Source organism: Fusarium subglutinans (genome assembly GCF_013396075.1).
Source record: "Fusarium subglutinans strain NRRL 66333 chromosome Unknown NRRL66333_c0000090, whole genome shotgun sequence".
In the NCBI taxonomy this organism is placed as follows: Eukaryota; Fungi; Ascomycota; class Sordariomycetes; order Hypocreales; family Nectriaceae; genus Fusarium; species Fusarium subglutinans.
Window position 1 is genome coordinate 145,804 of NW_023502153.1, and position 24,481 is coordinate 170,284.

General features: G+C 48.7%; 11 protein-coding genes across 11 annotated transcripts; 4 read left to right on the forward strand and 7 right to left on the reverse strand.

Annotated features, from left to right (window-relative positions):
- Positions 1-383: 383 nt before the first annotated feature.
- Positions 384-1,022, forward strand: FSUBG_7258 (mitochondrial ribosomal L37p; the record flags this gene model as incomplete). Its single annotated transcript, XM_036685544.1, has 2 exons — positions 384-708; positions 766-1,022. The coding sequence occupies 2 exons, from the start codon at positions 384-386 to the stop codon at positions 1,020-1,022; spliced, it is 582 nt and encodes a 193-aa protein (XP_036537268.1).
- Positions 1,023-1,325: 303 nt separating this feature from the next.
- FSUBG_7259 (proline-rich verprolin) lies at positions 1,326-2,698 on the reverse strand (the record flags this gene model as incomplete). Its single annotated transcript, XM_036685545.1, has 3 exons — positions 1,326-1,360; positions 1,410-2,502; positions 2,573-2,698. 3 exons carry the CDS (start codon positions 2,696-2,698, stop codon positions 1,326-1,328), a joined length of 1,254 nt encoding a protein of 417 aa, XP_036537269.1.
- An 819-nt stretch (positions 2,699-3,517) lies between these two features.
- On the forward strand, positions 3,518-4,756 carry FSUBG_7260 (uncharacterized protein; the record flags this gene model as incomplete). Its single annotated transcript, XM_036685547.1, has 1 exon — positions 3,518-4,756. One exon carries the CDS (start codon positions 3,518-3,520, stop codon positions 4,754-4,756), a length of 1,239 nt encoding a protein of 412 aa, XP_036537270.1.
- A 638-nt stretch (positions 4,757-5,394) lies between these two features.
- On the reverse strand, positions 5,395-6,218 carry FSUBG_7261 (uncharacterized protein; the record flags this gene model as incomplete). The annotated part of the gene is made up of 5 exons (XM_036685548.1): positions 5,395-5,437; positions 5,495-5,697; positions 5,836-5,871; positions 5,936-5,996; positions 6,091-6,218. 5 exons carry the CDS (start codon positions 6,216-6,218, stop codon positions 5,395-5,397), a joined length of 471 nt encoding a protein of 156 aa, XP_036537271.1.
- Positions 6,219-8,051: 1,833 nt separating this feature from the next.
- FSUBG_7262 (uncharacterized protein) lies at positions 8,052-8,921 on the forward strand (the record flags this gene model as incomplete). Its single annotated transcript, XM_036685549.1, has 1 exon — positions 8,052-8,921. One exon carries the CDS (start codon positions 8,052-8,054, stop codon positions 8,919-8,921), a length of 870 nt encoding a protein of 289 aa, XP_036537272.1.
- A 656-nt stretch (positions 8,922-9,577) lies between these two features.
- Positions 9,578-10,495, forward strand: FSUBG_7263 (uncharacterized protein; the record flags this gene model as incomplete). The annotated part of the gene is made up of 1 exon (XM_036685550.1): positions 9,578-10,495. One exon carries the CDS (start codon positions 9,578-9,580, stop codon positions 10,493-10,495), a length of 918 nt encoding a protein of 305 aa, XP_036537273.1.
- A 457-nt stretch (positions 10,496-10,952) lies between these two features.
- FSUBG_7264 (uncharacterized protein) lies at positions 10,953-13,717 on the reverse strand (the record flags this gene model as incomplete). Its single annotated transcript, XM_036685551.1, has 3 exons — positions 10,953-12,426; positions 12,590-12,841; positions 13,392-13,717. The coding sequence occupies 3 exons, from the start codon at positions 13,715-13,717 to the stop codon at positions 10,953-10,955; spliced, it is 2,052 nt and encodes a 683-aa protein (XP_036537274.1).
- A 2,058-nt stretch (positions 13,718-15,775) lies between these two features.
- FSUBG_7265 (dehydrogenase reductase) lies at positions 15,776-16,952 on the reverse strand (the record flags this gene model as incomplete). Its single annotated transcript, XM_036685552.1, has 4 exons — positions 15,776-16,169; positions 16,217-16,390; positions 16,440-16,573; positions 16,623-16,952. The coding sequence occupies 4 exons, from the start codon at positions 16,950-16,952 to the stop codon at positions 15,776-15,778; spliced, it is 1,032 nt and encodes a 343-aa protein (XP_036537275.1).
- Positions 16,953-17,540: 588 nt separating this feature from the next.
- Positions 17,541-19,213, reverse strand: FSUBG_7266 (rhamnogalacturonate lyase A; the record flags this gene model as incomplete). Its single annotated transcript, XM_036685553.1, has 2 exons — positions 17,541-18,910; positions 18,961-19,213. 2 exons carry the CDS (start codon positions 19,211-19,213, stop codon positions 17,541-17,543), a joined length of 1,623 nt encoding a protein of 540 aa, XP_036537276.1.
- Positions 19,214-21,163: 1,950 nt separating this feature from the next.
- On the reverse strand, positions 21,164-21,494 carry FSUBG_7267 (uncharacterized protein; the record flags this gene model as incomplete). Its single annotated transcript, XM_036685554.1, has 2 exons — positions 21,164-21,206; positions 21,271-21,494. 2 exons carry the CDS (start codon positions 21,492-21,494, stop codon positions 21,164-21,166), a joined length of 267 nt encoding a protein of 88 aa, XP_036537277.1.
- An 820-nt stretch (positions 21,495-22,314) lies between these two features.
- Positions 22,315-23,364, reverse strand: FSUBG_7268 (uncharacterized protein; the record flags this gene model as incomplete). Its single annotated transcript, XM_036685555.1, has 1 exon — positions 22,315-23,364. The coding sequence occupies one exon, from the start codon at positions 23,362-23,364 to the stop codon at positions 22,315-22,317; it is 1,050 nt and encodes a 349-aa protein (XP_036537278.1).
- Positions 23,365-24,481: the final 1,117 nt, after the last annotated feature.

Consider the following 24,481-nt stretch of genomic DNA (forward strand, 5'->3'; position numbering starts at 1 on the left):
ACCAGAATCTGAGTTGGGGAAGGGATTGCATGGATGTGATGTTTAGATGAGAGGGAATTATGGTCTAGATATCATGATTTGAGTGCCTCGGCTCACCACAACATGGTGAAGCAAGCATCTGACCTTGTACGAATTGTATATATCAGGAAGAAACGAATCAAAAGAAACTATAAGGAAACTACACATCTGCACCTGTGAGAGCCAATGCATGCATATTAATCGTCGTTCAACATTTTGGAGGTTTCCAATTGGGCGCGAGGCTGACATTTTACATCTTCCATCACCTCTCATTGGCTCTCCACCAACCAGTTGTCCAAAAATTTCTCCAGAACTTCGAGCCTCGTCACACTTCATCTCCCACCAACCCACCACCAGCAATCATAATGTTCTGTACTCGGTGTCTGCGCGCCACCTCCTTGCGGCGCTCGCAGCCGATTCTTCGACAGTTCTCGACAACGACGAATTTCCGTTCCGCCGAACCTCAACTTTCGACTCCCGTTACAGCGCCTGGTGAGGCACAGAAGGATGTCCCTGCTGCACGATCATCATGTGCACCTGGAACTGTTCTTAATGGCTTAAACTATACCAAGGGTGGACAGGACCCTGTCGCAAAGAATGACGATGAATACCCAGAATGGCTGTGGTCTTGTTTGGAAGTCTTGAAGAAGAGTGCCGATTCGGCGGATGCCGATGCTGGTGACGAATTCTGTATGTTTTATACCTGATATCCCACCACAAGCCAAGACATCACTAACGACACTAAAGCCAAGTCAAAGAAGCAAAGAAAACTGGCAGCCAAGCGTCAAAAGACCCTCGAGGCCAAGCTGTTGGCTGAGGGTAATCTCGAGGCTCTGGCTCCTAAGATTCCTCTTCAACGCCAGTCTGTTAACATCCTCGGAGAGGAGAATCGAGGAGTCGAGCATAACATTGAGGCCGCACAAAAGCGAGAGGAACTTAAGAAGGCGATGCGAAAGGAGAGAAGGGCCAAGATCAAGGAAACCAACTACCTCAAGTCTATGTAACTTTGAGATGGTTATCTATACATGTACACCACGTAAGAGTATATAACTCGACTGTACCATACCGCGGCATGAAGAAAATGATTCAATAGATTCAACTCATGACCAGCATCGTTTCACGATAAACACCAAATCTCCTCGACTACTTCATACTATGTGAGATGCCGAGTCATATTTATCTCGAATATCCTATCTGTTTAACAATCGCATGATGCTCATCTCATCATGAATAGCATAGTGTGATCATCAAACGGTTTGAGAGAGCACAGCTCTATGGGCCTGAGGTGTATGATACTCACAGAACACTCAAATCCAGCGGTACACTGCTGCCTCTTCCTGCCCTATATTTTCTTGTTCCACCTACGAAGTCCCTGGGTTTCGGGAACAAACCTTCATCCTTGAACTGCCACCTAGAGTCGTTGATCATAATACGTGCCCCACTTCCAACACCGGGCGTTTGTGCTGGTGAGTGCTTCGGGCTTGGGGATTTTGCCCCATTGGCTGTCAAAGTGAACATACTTGGATCCAACATGGACTGACGAAGGGATGAACCTCGAGAACGTGTCGTTGGTGGCGGGGGTGAAGGTGCGCTTGGAGGTGCTGGTACTGATCCAGAAGGTGGAGGTGGGGGAGGAGGAGGCGCCGCGCTTGGAGATGCTTGACCAGCGGCGCGAATGGCAGCTACTGCAGCAAGCGATGGTGTCGAATGTGATGCTGCAGGAGGAGGAGGCGGAGGAGGAGGCGGTACTGAAGATCGTGAGGCCGGCGACTGACTCGGCAAAGGAGGTGCCGCAGAAGGCGGAGGAGGAGGAGGAGCAGCAGGAGCCGATGTACTGTTTGACGGAGGAGGCGGAGGTGGTGGTGGAGCAGGAGGCGCTGAAGATGGTGATGGCGCGGATGGTGGTAGAGACATTGACGAAGGCTTTCTTGACGTCGGCAGGGGTGGTGGCTTCTTTCCTATAGGAGGAGGAGGAGGCTTGGATCCCACTGGTGTCGTCTTTCTCAAGTTTGCTGCTCCTCCTGGAGGCGGTACCGGAGGCCCTCGCCCCGGAATTGCTGGCGCAACTGCTGACGGAGGCCTTGGTGCGGAGCCGACTGGAGGTCTGGGTGCTGAGGTAGTAGATTCAGGATCCGATCGATATGAAGAATCAGCATTTGCGCCTGTGTCAATGCCTCCCCTGCTCTTTTTCAACTTGGGCATTCCACCAGCGAAAAGACCACCCAGCTGCGGCGCGGCATCCAGGCCTGCCGTCGAATCGCGAGATCCTTGATCACTATTACTCCTCGCTCGTCCTCCTGGGACCGGTGGTGCTAGGCCTCCTGGGGGCTTAGGAGCACCACCTAAGCCGGGGACAGGAGGTGCGCCGCCAACAGGCAGAGCTGCCGACGAATTTGATGTAGTTGCAACTTGAGGTGCTGAACGGTCATTGGTAACAGCTTTCTTGAGGGCTTTGCCTTTGTGGATATCTGATAGAAGTGCGCCCTGGAGGGTTGTCAGATTCTGGTCAAGCTAACTATAGCGACGGACGAAGGTATGCAGTAAATGAACATACTCTGTTGCCGGCCCCAGCAGGCGGGCGGGCAGGAAGACCTCCTGGAGGAGGAGGAGGAGGCGGCGGAGGAGGACCACCCATGGCACCAGGCGGCGGCGGAGGAGGAGGAGGTGGTGGAGGAGGCATCGCGGAGTCGTTCTATGTCCTGAACTGCGTGGGATGAGGTGGTTGAGGTTGTTTTGCGGAAGAACAAGAGATAGTCGGGGTCTTCGGACTTGGACAGTGGGGTCCCGACCTTGAGTTTATATACAAGTCCTACGACACAGTCTGAGGAGACAACGGTGAATGTGAAGACCAGCCAAGAAACGGTTATATGAAGGTCAAGGTTGAGCCCAAGGTACTGGATCAGTTTGAATACACCAAAGCGAGAGCCACCTCATGTTTCGTCATGGCCAATGGCACGCTTACGCCGCATGGAAAGAATGGAAGGCAGCACCGCTACTTACAGTGGACACGCTGGGCATGGATGGTCTGGGCTGCGCCCCGCTTTCTTCCAACCTAAAGTTCCTGAAGATATCTTGGGCTTTTATTATTTACAGCTTCACTGATATGACCATAACAACATAAGTCAGAAATAAAGTAATTTATTTCATTACAATTAGGACGACTATACCTATTTGTGAAAGATACGAGCAGTCTTTCAAGCACAGCACCTGGTCCTGTCTAGGTATTCAAAGCGCGATATGACTTACAACAAAGTTGGCTTCCACTAGAATTGCTTGGAAGTAAGCAGCCTATTACAATTGTCAATCACCAACAGGTGGGGCTTCCCGCTCGCGTATCATGGCTGCGAAATTCGAAGTCGGTTTCTGACGTTAAATAAATAGCATCAACGACAAACAAGACAGGAAGATTTTTACTTAAGAAGGACGCGAGCAATCGGGCATAGAGAAACGACTGGGCTTCTAGAACCAAAATCGGCCATTATCCCTTAGGCACACAATCATGTCACGAGTCGGTGCCCGACATATTGGCAATATCTGCCACCAATGCGCTTTTACACCAGCACCGACAATTGCAAACCAAGCCTTCGTTAGCGGAACACTCCTAGCTGTCATTCGCCATAAGAGAAGGACAACGATAAAGGGCCCGCGTGCAAGATGGGCTGCGACCGCATCAACATACCCAGACCTCAATATCCAGCCGGCCGATGCCGACAAAGTCCCTCGACAATTGACTGATCCGACACAACTGGCAAATATCGTAGAGAGCACAAAGGAGAAGTTCCTGGCGACAGATGGAATCCCAGCAAAGCAACTGACGACTGCGGCGCTTGAGACGTGCCTCAAGGCTGCTCAAGCCCTCCAACCTCAAATCCACAGGGCTGAGGCCCAGTCACGGACGTCCACATCGAAGCTCATGGAGTTGGGAGCAGAGCGAACTGGCCAAAGACCGAATTCTATGGACCCCCAACTTGCCGATAGCGTCAAAAAGATATCGTACTCGGCCTATGCAATCATGTCGCAGCCCAATGTCGAGATAACACCCGCCTTCCTTGAACTCTACGTTGCTATTCAGGCTTCGCTAGGCCGGCCTGAGTCGCTTCCTGCCGTGTTCGAGATGTTTGCGACCAAGAAGAAGCCGGTTGTCAAGAATGGAGTAGTCCAATACGTGGCTTCAAACCCCAACGCTGCAGTCAAAGCAATTGAGAAAGGCGTCGCCGATATGGCTTTGCAGACTGCTATTGACGCCAAGAATCTCGATTCAGCACTGGGCGTTGTTGAGGCCTCCTTCAGTCTTCCCGCATTCAAACGTCAGAAGCTTATCAAGCACTCCACTACCCCTGCTCTCGCCCTTGGCTCTCTTCCCTTTGGTATCTTTGGTCTTGCTTCAGCATATGCTGCCTACTGGCAGAACACTATGGATATATCCACAGCAACAGGCCTCGGTGTTGCTGGTATTTCTGGATATTTCTTGGTTGTAGGATCAATGGGTATGATTGCCAAATTAAGTAACAAGGATCAGATGAAGCGTGTGACTTGGGCGCCTGGCACACCACTGCGCCTCAGGTGGCTGAGGGAAGAGGAGCGAGCTGCTATGGACAAGATTGCTTGTGCCTGGGGCTTCAAAGAGCCCTGGAGGCATGGAGAGGAGTCAGGCCCTGAGTGGGAGGGTCTGAAGGAGTACATGGGCTACCGTCAGATGATTCTCGATCGCGTTGAGTTTATGGAGGGCATGAGTTAGTTTCTCCGCTGGCCCCCCCAGTGTATATCATATCTGTAAATGAGAAAACATGGATGAAATATTTTATGCTCTCCCCGAGTAAGCTGCACCCCGTTACATGACTTTAGATGATTCGTAAAATGGGAATAATGAGAAGAACAGCATGCATAGACCTGAAAGTTTGCTATATACCTCTTGACCCAGACTACCTAGGGGTTGGCCTCTGGGTTAATCTCGTATGTAACCCCATACTCAACAGTCTTCCTTATCACCCCAGCAGCACTCGCCAATGTGGACGGCGTATCAGTTCTCTCTAGAGAGACCAATATGACTTCCTCACCTACCTCATCGTTTGGAAGTACGACACTTCGTGTAAATCCTTGTACACTTCTGGGCCCAACATAAGGATTCCAAGCTCCAGTCTGAACTCGGGATCCATCTACGCGTTGAGAAACACTGTGTAATGATTTCTTTGAATTAGGGAAACATGATGGGAGGATAATAGCGATGGGGATGCGGCACATAGGGAGATATGTGCAGATAATAGCTAGATTCTGTTCAATTATCGTCCACATCGTGGAGTTAATATCGACTAGAACACTGTCAGTAAGATCAACTTTGTATGCTACGCAAGGTACGTACATGTCGTATCAAGAGTTCTAGTTGCCAGATCGAGAGTTGTCATGCGCACGATGGATGTCACTATAACACTAAGTAGAATGAGTTCACCTAGTACTTGTCTGGCCGGTTTTTACTTACACACTGCCACCCATGGTGAGAATCATCGTGAGTGCACGTTTGTGCGTGATGGGTAGTTGACTTATCCATATAGACTGCATTGATAACGCCAATATCAAGGCATCGGTGCCAATGGAAAACCCAGCATTTGCGTGCCAGTTCTTGTTGAGGCCAATGCAAGTTGACTGGGTAGATTTATCCCAGGCACCTCTGAGCGGCTTGCACTGCCAGATTGATAAGGCTGAGGCTATAGACATATAACAGACAATGGTGCCTATGAGGGTATAGCAGCACCTGCGGAACCATTTTTGGATAAATATGCGGAGATATAGTAAGAGTATCGATATTTTAGCAAGATTCACAGTGAGTTTGTAGAATATCTGGGCGACATAGAATAACTAGAGGAGTTAGAGTTATGATCAAGTGAATCATTGTAGAAGCTATGTAGTAGATGCTACTCACCTTGAGCGCCATCAACTTATCATCTGTGGTCAAGGCTTCAATATGGCGACCAAACCCGTAGCTGCAGGAGACTACCATAACAGTTTGTACAGTCAAGGCCGAGGACTATTTCTTTAGTGTCAGCTTTGTGAGTACCAGTATCGGGCATGACTTACATCGATCGCCTGGCTACACGGTCCCAAAAGCGGAAAAGGATAAAGATAGGCGTCACAATGAAGAAAGTAATACTTGGGGCGTAAATCAGCACTGTGTTGCTCTCGCTTGGGATATCCTCCGAGATCATCATGGACGATGGAAGACGTGAGGCATGTGCTCAATGCTATGGTAACACTGAGACACCAGTACCGTGGAGAAACTGGTCCGGAGAGTGATGATTTATAATGAAAAACTTGGCCCTTGCTGTGTCTCTCGGCCTGGCTTCGGTTTCGACCGGGAGCACTAGAAACAAGAATCTGCATGCGTATTGCTTTTGTGTTGGGGGTTAATGGTATACAATATATTAATAACACGAAAGGCCTCCAACTACAGGTCTTAACATCTAGAGAATTAATCCTGGATGTTTCGGTACTCAATAAGTTATGTCAGCCGCCACAGTAATGATGGCTTGTTTGAGGCCATCTATTTGTGAAGTACCGTAGTCAGTTATATTACTTTAAGCTATATCAGCGATTTGCTACTAAGAGACGCCCAGCCACTATGGTGGTTTCCGTCGTGACTTCATAGTAGGAGATGAGACCTAGAGTTTATTTTCACAATTTATGACATTGGCTTCATCTGATTTCTGCAACTGGAAGATGTTATGTTATTCTGTAGGCTCCTATGGTGCGTGGTCTACACTTTGTTTTTGTTCCCTGCGAGTGACTCTTTGTAGCAAGCGGAAATAAAACGCTCCAGTTGTCCTAGACGATAACTCAAAAGACCGATAAATCCTGGCCAAAGGCGACTTGCAGTCTGCTTTCTTTCTGCTTCATTTGGTTCCATCACGTTGCTTGTTGCATGTGAATTCAAGGGCATTCCAGGAACAGCAGAAAAAGCAACGACTAAATCACAGGAGGAAATTGAATAGATAAAAATGGTTCAAATCTCGGTTTAAAAACCACCTTATGCTTATAATTGCTTTTATATCAATAGCACATTATCTTGTCATTTTTCACGGTGATATGGCAGAAAAACCAGCTCGTCTCTTTTCCACACCACATACAAAGATTTTATAAGACTGATCTAACTGAGGGAACACTAAGGTTATACACTACAATGAGATGCAGGATAAAAAAATGTAAAGGCCTGTAGTCTGTAAAAGCCTGTAAAAGCCTTGATTCTCCTGGTTTACTTTATATCATCTTATCCATTTTATAGAAAACTTTTTACACTCTCACATAACAATAGCCGTCTCTACTGTCACCTAAAACATGCTTCAAAGCAATCAGAGCACGAGGTAATCATGAAACACTTCGCTCGAGTTGCTGTTTTTAGACGTGGACAATTCCCTGTAGCTCCGATCGATGCGGACAAGGAGACCGAGCAAGCCCACATTTCCCGGCGCTGTACCCCCGAGAGCACCGAGGCCTTGTCCAAGATATCTTTTTGAGGATTGACAACGATCATCGAAGGGAGCTTAACTTACCCCCCACACTGGTGAGTCTTATCTCGACTTTGTCTCCGCGGTGCTAAACTTTGATGACTACTGCTTAACGCCGCTTCGCTTGGTGGTGAGTGAGGAAAAGAACAATCCAGTTTACTTAGTGTCAAACCAAACATGACCATTTAGCAAGCAGGCTGTAAAACAATCCTTTTAGATGTTTGGAATCTTTCATATTGGACCCAAAGCATCAGGGTCTATTGTGTAGACTGAACTAATTGGTGGGGAGGAACTGTTGGCACTGCTTCGCACATCTGCCATTGTCTTTAGACTATAACTACCTATCAAACCATGAGGAGCAGATTATTTAACTACCAAGGTAGGTAGGTAGATTTTATCCTTCATGTGCATAATCTTCACCGACAGAGAAAAGAGGAAGGTCCTACAAGTCTGCGGTCCGCATAGGGTGGTAAGTCCCCAAAGTAGGTATATGATAACCAACATCACTAACCTCACACGAAGTCAAGGAGTCGATAAATGGCGGAACACCCATCAGAGGTGGCCGGAAAGGCACGCACCGTGATGTTCGAGTCCATCAGCGGGCGAGGTCCTCTAGGCGAGCCTCGTCTTCTCGGAATAGACAGTGAGCAGAGGCCCTTCTACTCAATGTCACGCTGCGTCCTCGCCGAAACTCTTATCAAGGATATTCCAAAGACAGCCCACCACATTTTCGTCTACAACGATGTCGATGCCGCTGATTGGAGTGAACTTCCCCCAGTCAGAAGACCCATGTGGTCTTCTGGAATCCAGAACCTTTTCTTCCCTCACAACAGCACAGATGCGTATGCCTGGAACCACCACCACGCCGTTATTGGCATGGGTATACCTCTGAGACACCAGCGCTCCTATACCGGAGTTGAAGTTCGAATGGGTTCTGGAGGACCCATCGGAGAGTGGCACCCCGAAGGTATCTACCATTGCAAAGGCATGGAACTTTACCCTGATCACAAATCTTATCTTCGAGTTCCCTTCGGCAGCGCAACATGCATTAAACTTACCTTCGAAATCGATTACAAGGACGATAATGGCATGATGATGATGATCTCAGGCGTGGAGAATGTGGTCTCTGAAAGACCTATCCCGCCGCTGGACTGGCATGATTCCGTCCGCGTTGATATCGCGCAGGAAGGGCATCCGCACATAATCTCGCTCAACATGCGTTTCGTTGAGTTGCAGCACCCAGACCCTAATGTCCCTCAAATGACTCGTGTTGCGGTCTTCAGTATCAAAGAAATTGCCTTGCTAGGAACCGAGAATACCGCGATTAATGGGAGAAGAGTACACAACTATCACTATCACATCAAACTGAGGCACTATCAGGGAAGGGACTCAGAGGAAAAGAACTGAAAGGACCAGGCATTTACGATTAGAGTTGAATAACGGCTACTGGATATCACTGTGTTCTGTAAGACGGAGTCCTAGACGAAATGAAGAGTGACCCGTTGCACAACCTCGAGATTGTTTCTGTTGACTGACAGCCACTGAGCGACATGAATCACGCACGCGTTTAGTCTGGCCTTGTCACTCTTTATTACCGTGATATAACTTTTGTTTCTCCCTCTCACAACGGATCTAGGCACCTGTTCGTGCTCCTGCCCGCCAAAGCTTGACGTCTCCCCGCGGCGTACAAGAGAACAAGCATCTCCATTCAGCTCACTCTATGTTCAGCGAAACAATGCTATCAGCCGACGAATCAAAAATCCAAAGGCCTCGCTAGCATCGGCTGAATATTGATATATAAATAAACCTCCCGTTCAGGTCAGACTCCAAGCCACACACAAACACTGTCCAGAAGCTTTGCTAGGACCCTTCCCGACGGTAACGTAACCTGTACGACAGAATAGCTTCTCGTGATCAATTGTTTTAGTATCTGGTCTGCAACTACCGAGCACATTGCACAGGAAGCAATAACCAAAACATAACGATCATAAAAAGACCAAGGTAGGTTTTCCCAAAGCCCGATCGAGAGAACTAACAGAGAGAGATAGGTCCGTGGAGCGAATATGTCTCATCGACGGGCTGTGAGTGCATCGCATGCTCAAACAGTACAATCTGGATACCGTAAGGTCGATTATGGCCATGTTGAGCCTCGCAGATATGCATCGTCCACAAGTGGAATCACCTATGCGCACTGCTCAGGGGACTTGTCCGCAGCAGATGAAGGAGATTTCACAGACGAGGAGTCCTACTACATAGAAGGGCCAAGTCCCCATGGAACATATTATACCACGGCAAATCCTCGAATCAACGCCTCGCATCCTAGGCCTATTCCTCAAAGCCAAAGCAGTACTCACCCTCGGGCTATCGGGTATTCCAGAAGGGGCTACCGCTCTGGTAGCGACCAGCCCAGAAGCATCCCTTGCTCTGAATATGAGTTCCCCAGATGTTCTTATTCTGGAAACTTCAGCCAACCTGGTCGATATGCCACAAGCTACCAGAATCGTAGGGCATATTCTGCTTCTCATGGAGGCCGCAATCTTCGACAAACCTACCCCTCAGATCACTACGATGAAGCAGGGAACTATGTTGGTCCTCCCGCTGTCGACTCTTACTCCAACGACCTTGTTTCGTTCCCGCGGCTTCCCGAGTCGGACCACTCTTCACCAGAGCTCGACCAAGGAAACCAGGGAGGTTCGCGGCCAAACTCTGCTTCAGAAACACCTAATAAACGATCTTTCTCGGAACAGTTGGTCGACGGCGTACGTGGGCTTTTGGCGACAGAATCAAAAGAGGACGAGGTTCCTCCACAGCCGCCTCGTACAGGTGTCTATCTCTTTTGTCGTCATTATCTAATCGAGGAGTGTGCTTGCATCACCCCTCTTGAAGATGGTGGGCCGGGTGATTACTGCCAGAGGTGCTGGGAGGGGCGTTGTGATGGACCACGTCCTCCTGGGTCGGTGGTGAGGAGGTCATTATGGTAAGAAACAGCGTATTAGGAAGGCCAGGAGCTGGGTATAGGTAGCTTCGACTACCATTGAAATGGTGCTACAGTAGAAGTTTGGAATCCCTGCATATGGTGAAAAACTCTATAATATTAATTTGATCTGTGTTATTAGCTATTAGTATTGCAGAAGAAAAGAGTATCGACATGTCCTACCAGAACACGGTTTAAAGGGGAACATGATGTGAATTGTATACATTGTCAAGTGGCAGTGGTCTATTTGTCCGTTGTAGTTGGTCTTTTGAACCATTAAAGGATTTGTGCCTGTATGATTGACAACCAGAACCATGGACATGTGGCTCCAAGAAATAAAAAGAATTGAAAACAAAGAAGCCCAACTCCGTCCGCTATGCATATCTTCTCAACGCCTTGCTTATACATCAGAGACACCATCTCTCGAACCCACAGGCAAAAACGTTATCACTGGCATCAACTATTTATGATGTGACACGCCTAACCCAGAGAGATGAGGGTTCAAAAGCCGCCTCTCTTTCGAGACGTTTATTGGCTCGGTAGAGCTTCAAGCCCAAATCGTGCTCCTCCCTCTGGATCTCCGCCAGCTCCTCCTTGAGCCCTTCCACCTTCTTCTTTTCAATCTCACGCTTGCGAATAACGTCTGTATTAGACAGAAGTCTGTCGGTGGGCATTAACTCTGTCATCTGCTTAATACTCTTGTTGATGTTATTGCGACGGTGCGCCAGACTGTCAAGTCTAGCCGTAAGATATGCCACACGATCGTTCGCCGACTGCATCTCTGGCGGCGCCGGGGGAAGTGCCTTATCTGTGGAAATGATAGACGATGGGCGATCATTAGATGGCGAAGCCGATTTCATCGATATGATGATTGGCACGTTCGAGGCTCTCCTGAAGTTATCTCCGCCTGGAACTGGTCTCCTACGATCCATTACCGACGGTTGCTGCTTCGGTGTGTCCGGCGGAGAAGCTTGACTTTCACTGTCAGATAAACGAGGTGTTTCAGCAGCGGCAGTGTTACATGTCGTGACACTGAAGCGAGAAGTAGGCTGTACCCAAAGGTCTCCTGGTGTCTGACTTCCTGGTCCCATGGAGCTAACGGCCGGTTTGTTGCGAATCAGTGTGTCTTCGGTCATTGCGGAATAAACGGAACTTGACCACGACGTATGTGGGTTGTGACTCGATGGCGATGGTTTCCTCTTGACTGCCTTGAGTTGATCAGGGACCATGTTAGGATTGAGCATGGGTGCAGCGGCAGCGTGCGTGATCGTGGGCTGAGAGGGAGGAGAGCCAGTATTAGGTGGACTGGGATATGAATGAGAAACGAGTTCGGGAGATGGTGTTTTATAAGCCTCCTTAAGGTTCTGGGTGGACCTTGAAGGCAGGAGTCGTCGAGATGTTCCAGCATTGCCGCTAGGTGTTTCAGGAGACGGGTCACGACCAAGCCCAACACGCTTGCTGACCCTACGCTGCAAGCTCAATGGTGCAACAGTTAGATCGTCCCGAACTGGATCGACCATGGGCGCACGGCCACTTGCCCCATTCCATGGTGGCCTGGTGTTAACAGGCTCTGGCTTTGCTCTTGCAAACTTGCGAATCCGCTGTCCTAGTGAAGGAGAAGGATTACCGGAACTGGTACGCTGCGGTCCAGTGACGACTGTTGTGAGTCCAAATGTTTGCTGGGGAATGTCGGATGAGCCAGCCGGTGGCTCCATAGTTTCCCACGGAGTGGTGATATCTGCAAGTTGATCGGTTGATCTAGTCGTGCGGAGTGGTGAAGGTTGACCAGGGCTTGTTGGCTTATCGCGACGCATAGTTGGTATTTGGCTACGAAGCTGTGTTTGTGATTGTCTGGGAGTGAGGCGGCGTTCCCCTAGAAGATCCAGCTGAGATAAATTTGGGCTCTCATCGATTGGTGAAACATCTTGAGAGTTCGGTCTGCAAGTAAAGCATCGTATTAGTGATCGTACGTTGATTCGGAAGGATCGCATTTTGAGGATAGCACGGAGAGTGCCAACAAATTCCAAAAAGAACCAATAAGTCAGGACAAGAATGCCCAAGAAACTTGCAATGAAAAGGATTCAGAACCAAGATTACTCACTCGTAACGTGCTGCATCAAACTCGGGGGAGCTTGGAGGGGAGATCTCGACAGAACGCCCGTACATGTCTTTGGCAGGCGCCTTGGAGCGAGATAATCGATGGTGTAAGTGACGGGAGTGGCGCTTGCTCGAGTCGAATTCGTCGTCGGGATAAACGGACGAGGCAGGTCTCCAAGGAGAGTCGTCCTCGCCTTTTCGAGGGTTTCGGGGAGGAGCGTTCGCTCGGATGTCGTCTGAGCCGAGAGCAGGGGAGCTGAGAGAAGATAGTGTGTTAGTCTGGAACAGATATACTGTCGTTGTTGCCAAGTCGTGTCAGTTGCATGAAAGCATCAAAGATACCCTCAGCGAGGGACCAAGAAATTTGAGACGTCAATCCTGAGTGATCAGAAAGATTAGGTAGATTTTGTAAAGAAGACCGTAGGTCGCCAGGGTAATCATTTTTGTCACTCTAGAATTGAAGTCACAAGTTTTGCACACGGATGCAGGCTTGTCGATCTTGAACGTGCGTACTATATGACGACGAACGACTCCAACAATTGCCGATGCCCAACTGACTAGAAGAGGCTGACGAGCCTTCTTCGCTTTGTTGTACCCTGCACGTGCTGGAAATGAGGCGGCGTGCGCATAGGGAACCCTGCTGCGCCAGGTCGACTCATGTTCATCATGCGTTCTAATCAAGCTCTTGATGGGCCCTTTGTCATGATGGGCTGTATTGGGTTGCATCCTCTCGGCGCAGCAGTTCCGAATTGTTTCTGGTGTAGTGTATGGAACAAAAGTATAGAATAAAAGAAAGTAGCACTTACAGACGAGGTGGGCCTGCGCTGTATGGTTGTCGAACTGTCTTACCACGTCGAATTTCGTATCTGAAAGGGCCGTTTTGAATTCCGAGACCGTTGAGACGGTTTTCGAAGTCGTCTTGGAGATACGCTTGGTTGTCGTAGTTGCTGTCGCGTGACTTGTTCGAATTTCTACCGTTGCTGCTGTTGACGCTTGTGGTGGACCTATTCTGTGGCAGTGCCTGTGACGAACTTGAACTCTGGGTCTGGCGGAGAAAGGGTCGGTTCTTGAGCTCTCGAGGTGGTTGCTGATGAATGCTGGGGCCAGTGCCAGTTTTGAAGCTGTCCCACATGGCAGGCATCTCTATTGTCAGCTGCCAGTCCGTGGCAGTGGCAGTGGTTGGAAGATTCTAGGGATCGCTGGGCTGAGAGTGCCTTGTGCTGCCGCTACTGTATTCAGGTTGTTATTTTTGGGCGTGAATCCTTCAGCTTCACCTCGATATGGCGATGTAAATGACTGTGCAGTGCTGACGGCAGCGATAGCTCAAACGGCGGTGGGACCTGAGTGTGGCAGAGGCCTTCTAGAAGCTAGGACGGGAATGAGGTTGCTCAAAGCTGTAACAATGGATGACCAAGTCTGGAAGGTTTCGGAGTAGACAAGCATAAGGGAAAAAGCAATTGAATCGCCGTCGTATACTGTAGGCACGAGTCCAGCTCCAAGCCTGGATTCAAGTGTAATGAATGTGGGTTAGAGTGAAGAAGAGCGAGAAGAAAAAAAAAGAGCAAGAGACAGATAAACACACAAACAAGAGAGAGGGAGAGAGAGAGAAGACTCAAGCACAACAGGGAAATGATTCCTTGTTGACGACATGGAACCTGGGGGTTCTTTAATCAAAACCTTTTCAAAATTAGGTGCAACGGTCGTTGGCTGTCGGCTAGTCAGTCCCCTGGAGCCCACTGGAGCTGTGGTGTATTAATTTAAGGCCTGGTGCTTGCAATCAGCGCCAACCGATTACCTTGTTCCCCGGCTCTGGAGGCTGTTGGCGCCTCTTGTTTAAATGAGGCAGGGATAAGACAATACGACGGCATAGGACGATGGGTATCTACCGTAAAATTGTGGCTCTTGATAGCCAACCGACCGAGAGTAACGCCAATACTTTGCTGGAGTGTTTAGCCCGTGGGTCTTGTTTTGATATCATGATGTGTGGACGGACAGCAATTGTGTTGGATATACAGGCGCCAAAGTCTAGTGCTCCCAAGCGCCGCGGCCGTGTTGTGGCATCTAAAGACTGGAGATGCAGTTTGACTGGCTTGAACGAGCCGCAATTAGTCGCTCTGGCGCTAGGTTCCACCAAGACGTACCAGAGAAAAACGATGGCATATTCTCCAATAATTGCTAACGAGAACTGTTGCAAAGAAGCTTATTTTGACTCAAATCTGCAGTAAAAAGGAGAGAGTTCGGATGAACAGTGACTCCTCACCTGCTAGAACCAGGAGTGATCATCCCGGTCGTCACAAGCTTTCACAGCCCAACAACACCACAAGGTAAAGATTGACACTCTAGAAAGAGTATCTTTATTCGATCGTCCAGACCATGAAAGAGATCTTTCCATTTTTGGGCCTGTCTAGCCTGTGCCTGTCAATTCCGCAGGGGGCCTAAGCGGGTTTGTTTCAGATTATTCAGGGGCTATGATTTGAAACTTGGGGCATCACCTTCCGTGCAGTCAAAGCTGACGACCAAGTGGAACCACCAACAGGAAAAAGAAACAACAACTCATTTACATGAATGCGAACCTTTCCTAGCCCTTTCCCGCTCAGTCCACACGGAGTTAGACGTTGGCGGATCATCACCCTAAAACACCAGACCTTGCGACAGCTGTTGAAGCTACGCTCTCGCTGTATTTCCGCGCCAGGGATATCTTCTACTTTTCTTGCTGAGCCTTAGGAAGGACCCTGATCCTAGCTACCTATAGGCTATTTCACATCATCCCCTGTTGTTTTTTGCCGGAAGACCCGTTTGTTACCGCCTTTGCCGTTCACTTCTTAGGGCATGGCATGTCAGGAGATTCCGAGCTGTCACTTTTTTTGATGGTCTCTGGACTATTGAAGACCGACAGATAACGAGCAGCTTTACTCAAACGACTTATTCGCCTCCTTATCAGATATCAGATGCCCGACCGCCAACTTAAGCGACAACGTCCCCAAGATCTCAGTGGCAATCCATGATCTTATTAAGGAGAGCAAGAGACAATATGCCGTACATGTTAAGGACTGTTGAGGATCTGTCTCTGTTCGATCAGACATAGCCCAAGCAAGGCCTTGGGATTGACAAATCATCACTCATCATCAGCCACTACAAATCCGACTGCAATCCTCAAACACGACAAAGAGAACTTCAGAGTCATCCCAAGTCACTGCCATCCGTTCAAAATTGTATCATCCCGTTGAATCCCTGCCGCCTTCAGACCATAGCTCCACAAGGCTTTCCTCTTTGCGTCATCTTTTGCTTCCCTCCCAGTCTCAAGTTCATCTGTACCATTCAGATAAAGCAGCTCGCCCGTCGGGGCCTCAGTTTCAAAGGCGAGCCGAATTGCATCTTCAGCACTCTTCCACAGTGGGCGGAAATCTCCATTGGGTCTGAATCTGGCCTGAAGAGATATGACTGGGGCTAGGATCTTGAGGAAGTGAGACATCACAAAACTGCCCCGTCGATGTAGATCTGAGCCCATGGCACCGGGATCGAGACCAACCACGGCGATATTGGATAGCTGTGGATCCTGGACGAGACGACCAGCGAGTTCGTGCCTACAATCGTCAGATGCTAACTCAGTCAAAAGGTTTGGTGGACTTACATGAGCATCACCGCACACAGCTTGCTTGCCCCATATCGTCGATATCCCGTCAGCCATCCTCCCCCAGAATCTGGTCTGCTCCATGTTCCCTTGGCGAGTTCCTCTGGGCCAGGGAAGAGACTGTCATACCCCGTGTAACACTTGATATTTGTGTTATTTCGCTTATCGTTGATACTACGGACATTGTCAGCGAATGCTATTTTGCTTGTATGCCACGTCTTACTCATGAGACCAGCTTCCTACCAGAAGGATCCTACCCTTTTCTTTATCCATGCTCTGAAGCAGGAGAAGAGTCAGTAGTTGATTGGCCAGGAAATTAACTTGCCAAGTCATCTCGTATCCATCATCTGATATGCTCTGTTTTTGATGAGAACAAGGCGTTTTTGACTGTTTGGTTCGAACTCACAATCTCTTCATGGTCTTGATATCCAGCGTTGAGGATGAGTGCTCTGATAGGAGGCAAGTCTCCAGCAGCAACCCTACAGTTGATCCCGGTTGCCATCGTTCTGATACTCGCCAATGAGCTGAGGTCCAAGTCAATAACATCATGCCTATGACCCTCCGAAGCTGACTTCAAAACCTGTTGAAGTCGAGTTGCCGTTGCTGCACTTCTGACGGTATAGATACCGGTGTAGTTGCTGGCCAGTTGTGGTTTACCCAGAATATTGGTCACAATGGCTGACCCAAGCCCTCCATTGGCCCCAGTGATCAAAATAGTACCTTGAGAAGACGACATCTTTTTAAACTTCTAAATTTGAATGCAAAATAAATATGGAATTTGATTTATCTGTGTTTGTTGCGCGGACTTGTCGCACTTATACAACTGACCCTCGGAGTTAAACCTCATACTCCTAGAGTATGTTTGACCCCATTTTTATTAGTGATTACTGACATTTTAGGTGTTTTTTGCACCAAAGATCGAGAATAATCTTAACACGCCTGGCTGATATAAGCCAGCTTGTGGCAGTTCGCTACTAGAGAAACCTCAACTAAGTCCGTCTAGTTATGCCATTGTTGTTAGATGCCCTTGAAGGCTAGCTACCGCATATCTTTCAACATTGGTACAAGAATTGTAAACTACAGCCGTCGTAATCGGGGTTGAGATGGTATATTTAGAGGACTGGTAATGGATCATACATATTACTTTATATCTTCACCGGACATGTATGATAGTCCTGGATCTGTACAGGCCGTACGTTCAATTGAGCCTTTAACATCAAGGGATTGATTGTTATGTAGTTGTTCTCTCCTTCCTAATATGTACATTGGAAAAATATGATGGACCAGGTGCCTTGAGCATCACGTACTGCTGAACTTGGTTTGTTTAGTGAAACAACTCGACGGCGTCAAAGATGAAGTTGGGGCTCAAGAAATCCGCACCAGAGCTACCAGAGATGACCTCGATAGTAATCGTGTTGGCACCAGCCTTGAGGGTACCTGCAGGAATAACAGCATCGTATACCTCACCGAATCCACGGTAAGCTCCCCGCGTCACACCCCGAGAGTCGATTTTGACGGGAGCATCGAAAGCCTTCTTGAAGCTACCGATAGTAACCTGAGGGCGACCACTTGCAAATGCAAGAGTGGTACCGATACGGAGAGTGGCCTGGGTGGAGATGGCAGAGGGGAGGTTAAAGTTGATAGTAACTGGGTTGTTGACGGCCTTGAAGATAGCCATCGGAAAGTCACCAGCAGAGCTGGAGCCTACAGTGTAGGTAAGAGGACCCCAGCTGGCCATGCGCTTGTCACTAGGATGCATGCGTAGCTGGTTGGCAGCGTTGCGGAAACCCTTGGGCTGTCCGTCCCAGTCGCCGATACGAAAGACAGAGGTGTGCGTCCCTGTGGTAATGTCGGAGTTGGCGGCGATAGAAGAAGAAGCAGTACTGCCAGCAGAGACGCTCACGCTCTTAGAGGCAACCTTGAGCTCACCCTGGTAGAGAACTTGAGTGTAAGTCCCCGGTACCATGAACGGAGAGGTGAAAGCGCCATTGGAAGAAGTGTACGCCCAGTACTGAAAGTCGTTGTTAAACCAATGCACAACACCCTGGAAGCCAGACTGAACACCAGTGGCGGTGCCGCTCACTCGGCCGCGGGAGGAGTCGGCGGTGTAGTTAGGGATAGAAAGATCTTTGAAGAAGGACATGTCAATATCCTGGGCCTTTGGAACACCAGATCGCGAGAAGGACAAAGCGTAAGGGCCATGGAAGCCCTGGCGGAACTCCTCAGTCTTGGCATGACCGGAGTTCATATAGAAGGTAAGGGCACTGAAATCACCGTTGTTGTTGCTGTTGATATCACGGAAGAAGGGACCACCGGAGCTTTTCTCGTAAGAGCGCGAGGCGTGAGTGACCATGCATGCGTGCACATCCTTGGCGCTACTCTGGAAGCACCAGACATCGTTGTCGATGAAGCGCTGCGACGAGTAGAACTTGGAACGAGTCTGGCCGTTGACATTGAAGACGTCAGAGCCCTCAACCGCAGAGCCACCTGAGGTATTGGAGGCGTCGCCAAAAGGTATCTCGTTGGGCAGTTGAGAGCGATCGAGGCGAGTAATGTAGCGAAGCTCGCCAATAGCAGGTTGTGACTTTGTGTCAGTCGCCATGTAGACCATGCTCTGCCCATTCTGAACCACATAGTAGTGAGTAAGATCAAAGTCTCCTGACTTAGTGGTACATGTGATCTTAATATATTTATCTACGCCCGAGTCAGTGTTTTGCAGCGTTTGGCATACGCTCTATACTCACTGTCAAGAACAGTGGACTGGACATTGGACGATCCCAGACCAGACGCAATGTGAGAAGTCTGAGACTTGTACTGGTACTCAGCTCCGCGGAACTTGATCGAATTAATGGAGCAGTCACTCTTGCTGACGGTGACAGAGAAACCGTTGGAGTTGCCGGAGTCAACAACAAGATTGTTACCACTGGTGGTGACACCAAATGCTGCCAGAGCCGGGGCAGCACTCGCAAGAGCACCGAGATACTTGAAGCTGACCATATTTACGATTACCAGATCGCTAATTAAGGACAGTATAAAAAGAAGAGAAGATTTAGCGAAGAGAATGTCTTCAAATGTAACTAGAAGCTTGAAAACGATCCAAAGAAGCAAAAGGGAAATCGATATTAAGTTTACAAAGGCGTAAGATGAGTATATATCCGCCCATAGCATGCTTGGCGGAGTGCTCCTTACAACCTCAGAGATATAGTGATACAGGGAAGCTAATTGGAGGAGAAACTATAAACATAGTGATGTGGGAGATACTGAAACAAACGCTAGTTTTCCGAGCAATGTAGCGATGCCCGTGCTTCTAAGACCAAGATTGGGGCAGGGATGGCAGTTCCTAGCGGACGGTTTTCTTTTAAAGTGAGCTCCTCTCGGTGATGATTTGCAAAGAATGCCGAAACTGCCGCCTTATGTTTGCCTAATTCGGGGGGAGTTGCAACGAAATCTCTCCGCAGTTGACGTGATTTCCCTTTGTGGCATCTTGATAGAATGGTATTGGTGGGGAATTATCCACTCCAACAGAACCCTTGGCATGCTATTTCATATCCTAATAATATGGATCATTATATCACAGTATGTCGCAAGAGCTAGTTGTCAGGGTGTGAAGATTGGTTTTTGTTCAATCTTTCCTTTGTTTGGTTCATCCTCCTCAGTCAGATGCCCATATTGCAACAAATCTTATCCCAGAACACTAGTGGTCATGATATAGTCCTGAGCCTAGCAAAGACTTCCCAGAGCAAACCACAGACAATAAATAACCACCAAAGTCATCCCGCTTGCCGACGCTCTTGATCCCAAGTTGGATCCCCTACTGCTCTGTCCTTCAGCACGCCCATCACCATTCCCTTGTCCATCATGCTCGATTCGAAAATTATAGTCATCAGTATATCCCGCTGGCTCACATTTTGTCCCTTCAGCCATAGCCATTTTGATCGACCAGTGTCCACCTGCGCATCTCTGAAATGAATTGGTCATACAGTGCCATTGGCCCTCTGTACTGCATCCTGAGCCTGCTTCCTCGTCGCGTTGGAACAACGTGTTGCTGGCATCTTTTGAGTCTGGTGAGGCCAGAACGAGGCATGAGAAGAATAGAAGAAGTACTGCTAACGTTGCTGGTAGCTGATAACTTGAGGTGGGGCGCATTTTGATGTAATTGGGCGCTCCGGATTCCGGATGAGATCGGGGGCTTCGGAGGCGGAGCCGGCGTTATATGGGACTAGTGGGGCCGAGGTAAAGAAACAAATGACTTCCAGAAATTGTAGATCTTGTTTCAACTTCAACGTTGCAAAACTGTAGAGGCCGAAGGTTTAAATACTTGTTCCCTTAAACCCCGATATTTGATCTCATTCCCTATTCACATACCGCCTCAGATCGCCTCGCCTCGGTTTGTATGAACTGTTGCTGCCCAGCGTGGGTCATGTACTGGACGTGGATCAGTGTCATTGGAGAACTCGAGAAGGAAGACAAGCGACAATGGGGAGATGGCTTTTTGGCACCGAGGCTCGAGGCCTGTCACACTGTGCAATCTCATGCGGAGATGGAGTCTCAGCTGTGATGAGTCTTGCATAGGGTTGAGGTAAGTTGGGCTTGAAGTGTGATTTGATGCTGCATTTGTGAGTGAGGGCTTGTGGCAGCTCCTGAGCCAATCAAGGATAAGGCGAGCATCCTGGAACGACCGTGAACAACTCTATACCGGGCAGTTAGTAACTGACCGATTCCGAGAGTCGTGAACTTATTCTTTGACCGGCCAAGTCTGCAAACTTATATGCGACCAGAAATCGCTTCCTTCACAGCATCAGAGGAATAATTAGGCGCCTTGTGAACTGAAGGGCCGCAATCGTAATTGTAAATTGAGATTAAAATGAATGAGTGTAGATTCAAATAGCCCCGATTCCCTTGCTTAAGAAATGAATACTGTGTGTTGTTTTTCAGACAGTCAGGCCCTTATGTCTCTCGACTTCCATCTTCAGTGCCCTCCGCTAACATACTGTTTCGACAATCGCCTCATAGTCGACAATGCCCTGACTTCCAACGTTGCTAATCAGACATACTCAGAGGCGCTGACAGTCTTGGTCGCTGCCAACTGGTCTTTAATCTTTCGAGACCGCTCCCTGAAGAACATGCAAGCCACTCCAACGATGGCGACGAAGAAAACAGAGCCGATCATAACTCCTCCGATGATGACTGCCTCATTGCGGCTGCCGGCCTTGTCGGCAATGTACTTGGCAGAACTATCGTTGCCATTGGTGCTGAAGGGACTCATAGAAGAATCCATGATTGTTGTAAAGTGTGAAGCAGGATTTTGAAGTCTGATATCTGTGGTGTTTCAAGGCTTGTCAGTTAGTGTTCCTTGCCCAAAGCGGCAGAGAATGATGAACAGTTTTGTATATGTTGGATATTGGCAAAAGATCGTGGGTCAAAGAATGACAGCTTGAGTAAAATTGATCAACTGCTTGCACCAGGCTCGCAGTGTGTAAGAACGAACGAAATTATTGAGCTAGGCATTTCTCTCTTATGGGTTTGCCCAATATTTGTACATTTTCGAAAAAATAGTATGAATGATGAGTCGTTTTCTTGTTAGTATTGTTCTTGGATAATGTGGATTCCAACCTCTCCTGAATGTTTCGACCTTTTGTCTATGTCTGTAACTAACATGCGGTCAAAACTGCCAGGTCCGTGAGCACCATGACTTCTAGAAGCTCTAAGATGATATATCATTCTTCTAGCCACAACCAATACACTAGTACACCGTCAGATTATATTCCACAGCTATAGTATACACTCTAGCAGGGTCCAGCTAATTTCGTTGCACTTAACACAAGTTTCATGCTTTGCTCTGCACCTTTATTTATAGAATATTGGTGTTGATTGGTATTATTCATTACATGCGGCAAAACGTCCCAGCGCTTGGTCCGCCTGCCTCCTTTCGCTGGGTCTATTATAAACTGTGCCCAATATTACAAGGAAACCATCATGCTATGCCAGTTATCCTCCTGGTTCGCCATGCTCCTTACCTTTTTGTCTATATCCTCCGCCGAATGCATGCTGGACTCGCAGTAAAGTGATGCTGTTAACTTTTTACCAATATTTCGAAATCAGATCGCCAGTGCTGTTCCATTCCAGGCCGGGTAGGAGGTGTGCCATGCGCCATTATCGTGTGTCTTTGAGGCTGAGCTTGACTCAGGGGTGCTAGTTTCGGTGATTGAAGTGGTAGTGGTAGTCAATGTGATCAAAGTCGTTGGCGCTACAGGGGGCTCATAAGGTACGGCGGCAGTAGACCAGGATTGATCCTGAGTCGCATGGCTTTCAACATAGGTACCCTGCGAAGAAATAGGCGCCGCTGGAGCGTCCGGGGCAGGACGTTCAGTTTGTTCTGGAGCACCAGCACTCTCGCTCGTCTGGGTGAGGAGGGTAGTTGGTTCCAAAACCGGGGCTGGGCTTTCGATAGTAGGAGGAGGCTGAGCAACTGTCTCAACGGGTGGCGGATAGTCAGTGATACAGGTGGTTGACGATGTTTCAGTAGTCTGAGGTTCCTCAACGTTGGTAGGTGATTCGGGCTCGGGCTCAGGTTGGGGCAAGGGCTGAGGCTGAGGTTGAGGGCTGGGTTGAGATGTCACGCCTGGGGCGGCAGCTGAGCTTAGATCAGTTGTACTTTGAGCAATCGGCTCTCGCTTGTCGGTAGTGGTACCGGGCTTTTGTGTACTTGTCGGCTTTGGGACGGGGTGAGCGACAGTGACCGTCTCAGTGACGGGCTCATTGTCCAAGTTGATGATCGAGACGGTAGTAGGGACTGCCTTGGTGACAGTCTTCCCGGGAGCAGTGACGATATTAGGCTTTTCGGTTTGCGTGACAACTTTTGTGACTGGCTTTCGTGTCACTGTTCGGATAACTGTCACTACGCCATCTCCGTCGTTGTCACTACTACTGCCACCGCTGCCAGTACTGCTACCCCCATTCCCATTTCCGTCTCCATTTCCTCCACCAAGTTCACCTGAGGCGGGGTCGTCGTCACCAGGTTCTAAAGGAACGACTGAGTATTTGGGTTTGGCTGTAGTGTCGCGGTGCACGATTCTAGGCTGAGGGAGTGCAATGACGGTGGTATAAGAAGCAGAAAGAGCCAGAAGAAGGGAGATGAACCCGCGCATCTTGACGAGGCTATTTCGCTGAATGCGTTTGTTGTTTGTTTAGCTCTGTGTTATGTTGTGTGAAGAAATAAGAAATGGACTCGTGGTGGTGGTTTAATGTGCTTGCGGATGCTGGCACTGGCAGCTAATAAGAGACCATCAACAGCGAGCAAATGCCATGAGCGAGCGATTCACAACGGAGTGAAGGATAATCACAGTCTCAAAATGAGAAACAAGTATCGAATCTTACGTGAAACTAGGAAGACAAGACAAGAGAAAATGGCACAAACCTGGCACGTCTTAGGAATAGTTTTATTAATTGTAATTGAGATGGCTGGTGAAAGCTGCTATCCCTAGCAGATGTTGAGACGTGAATTCATGGAGGTTGGAGTGACACCAAAAACACGCTAGCATCTTTTGGCCAGGAACAATCGGGGGATTCTATGGGCGTTGGTCCTAGCGGGAGATTCACCAGCCACCTGCAAGTACAAAATCTAGACATTTGATTGGCTAAATTGTGAGCCAACGTTATCTCGAACATATCGTTCAGCTGCAAAGCATCGGCGGGGTTATCCGAAAAATGCAAAATAACGGGTTCAATCCTTTATTTGGACATGTCACATGGTCTGCTCTATTCCTTAGCTTTCCAGACCCTCTTTGTTGACTCTGCTCTGGAACTATGATGAAGCTGAGTTGCGCGTTTGTGGCGGTGGAGTGGCGCTTGTGTCATTGAAGTGGCTGGAACACGTCTCCGAATCCGGCCAGCCTAAGAATCAAGACTTGTCTGTCTGAGTCGTTTCATTAGCAGAGAGTCAGAACCCCATGATCATGGCAGTTGGGAGTCCAAACAGGTCAGGTCATGCGATGACGACTCGCGCGAGCTTGGCAGCGAGCCCTTATTCCTCGCGCGTCCATCAACACACCCACTCAGCCTCCATTGGGACCTCGAATGAGTGGCCATTTTGCCGGGAATATGTAGGTGACAAAAAGCGTCTCCGCATCTCATCAAAAGACTGGGTTCCCATGCTGAGGAAGCGGGTCAGGCATCCTTTGACATTCATTGCTTGCTAGCTTGCATTTGCCCAAAATGTTTCGAGCTCTTGCTGCATGTTATCCGAGTCTCGGCTGCATTGACCAG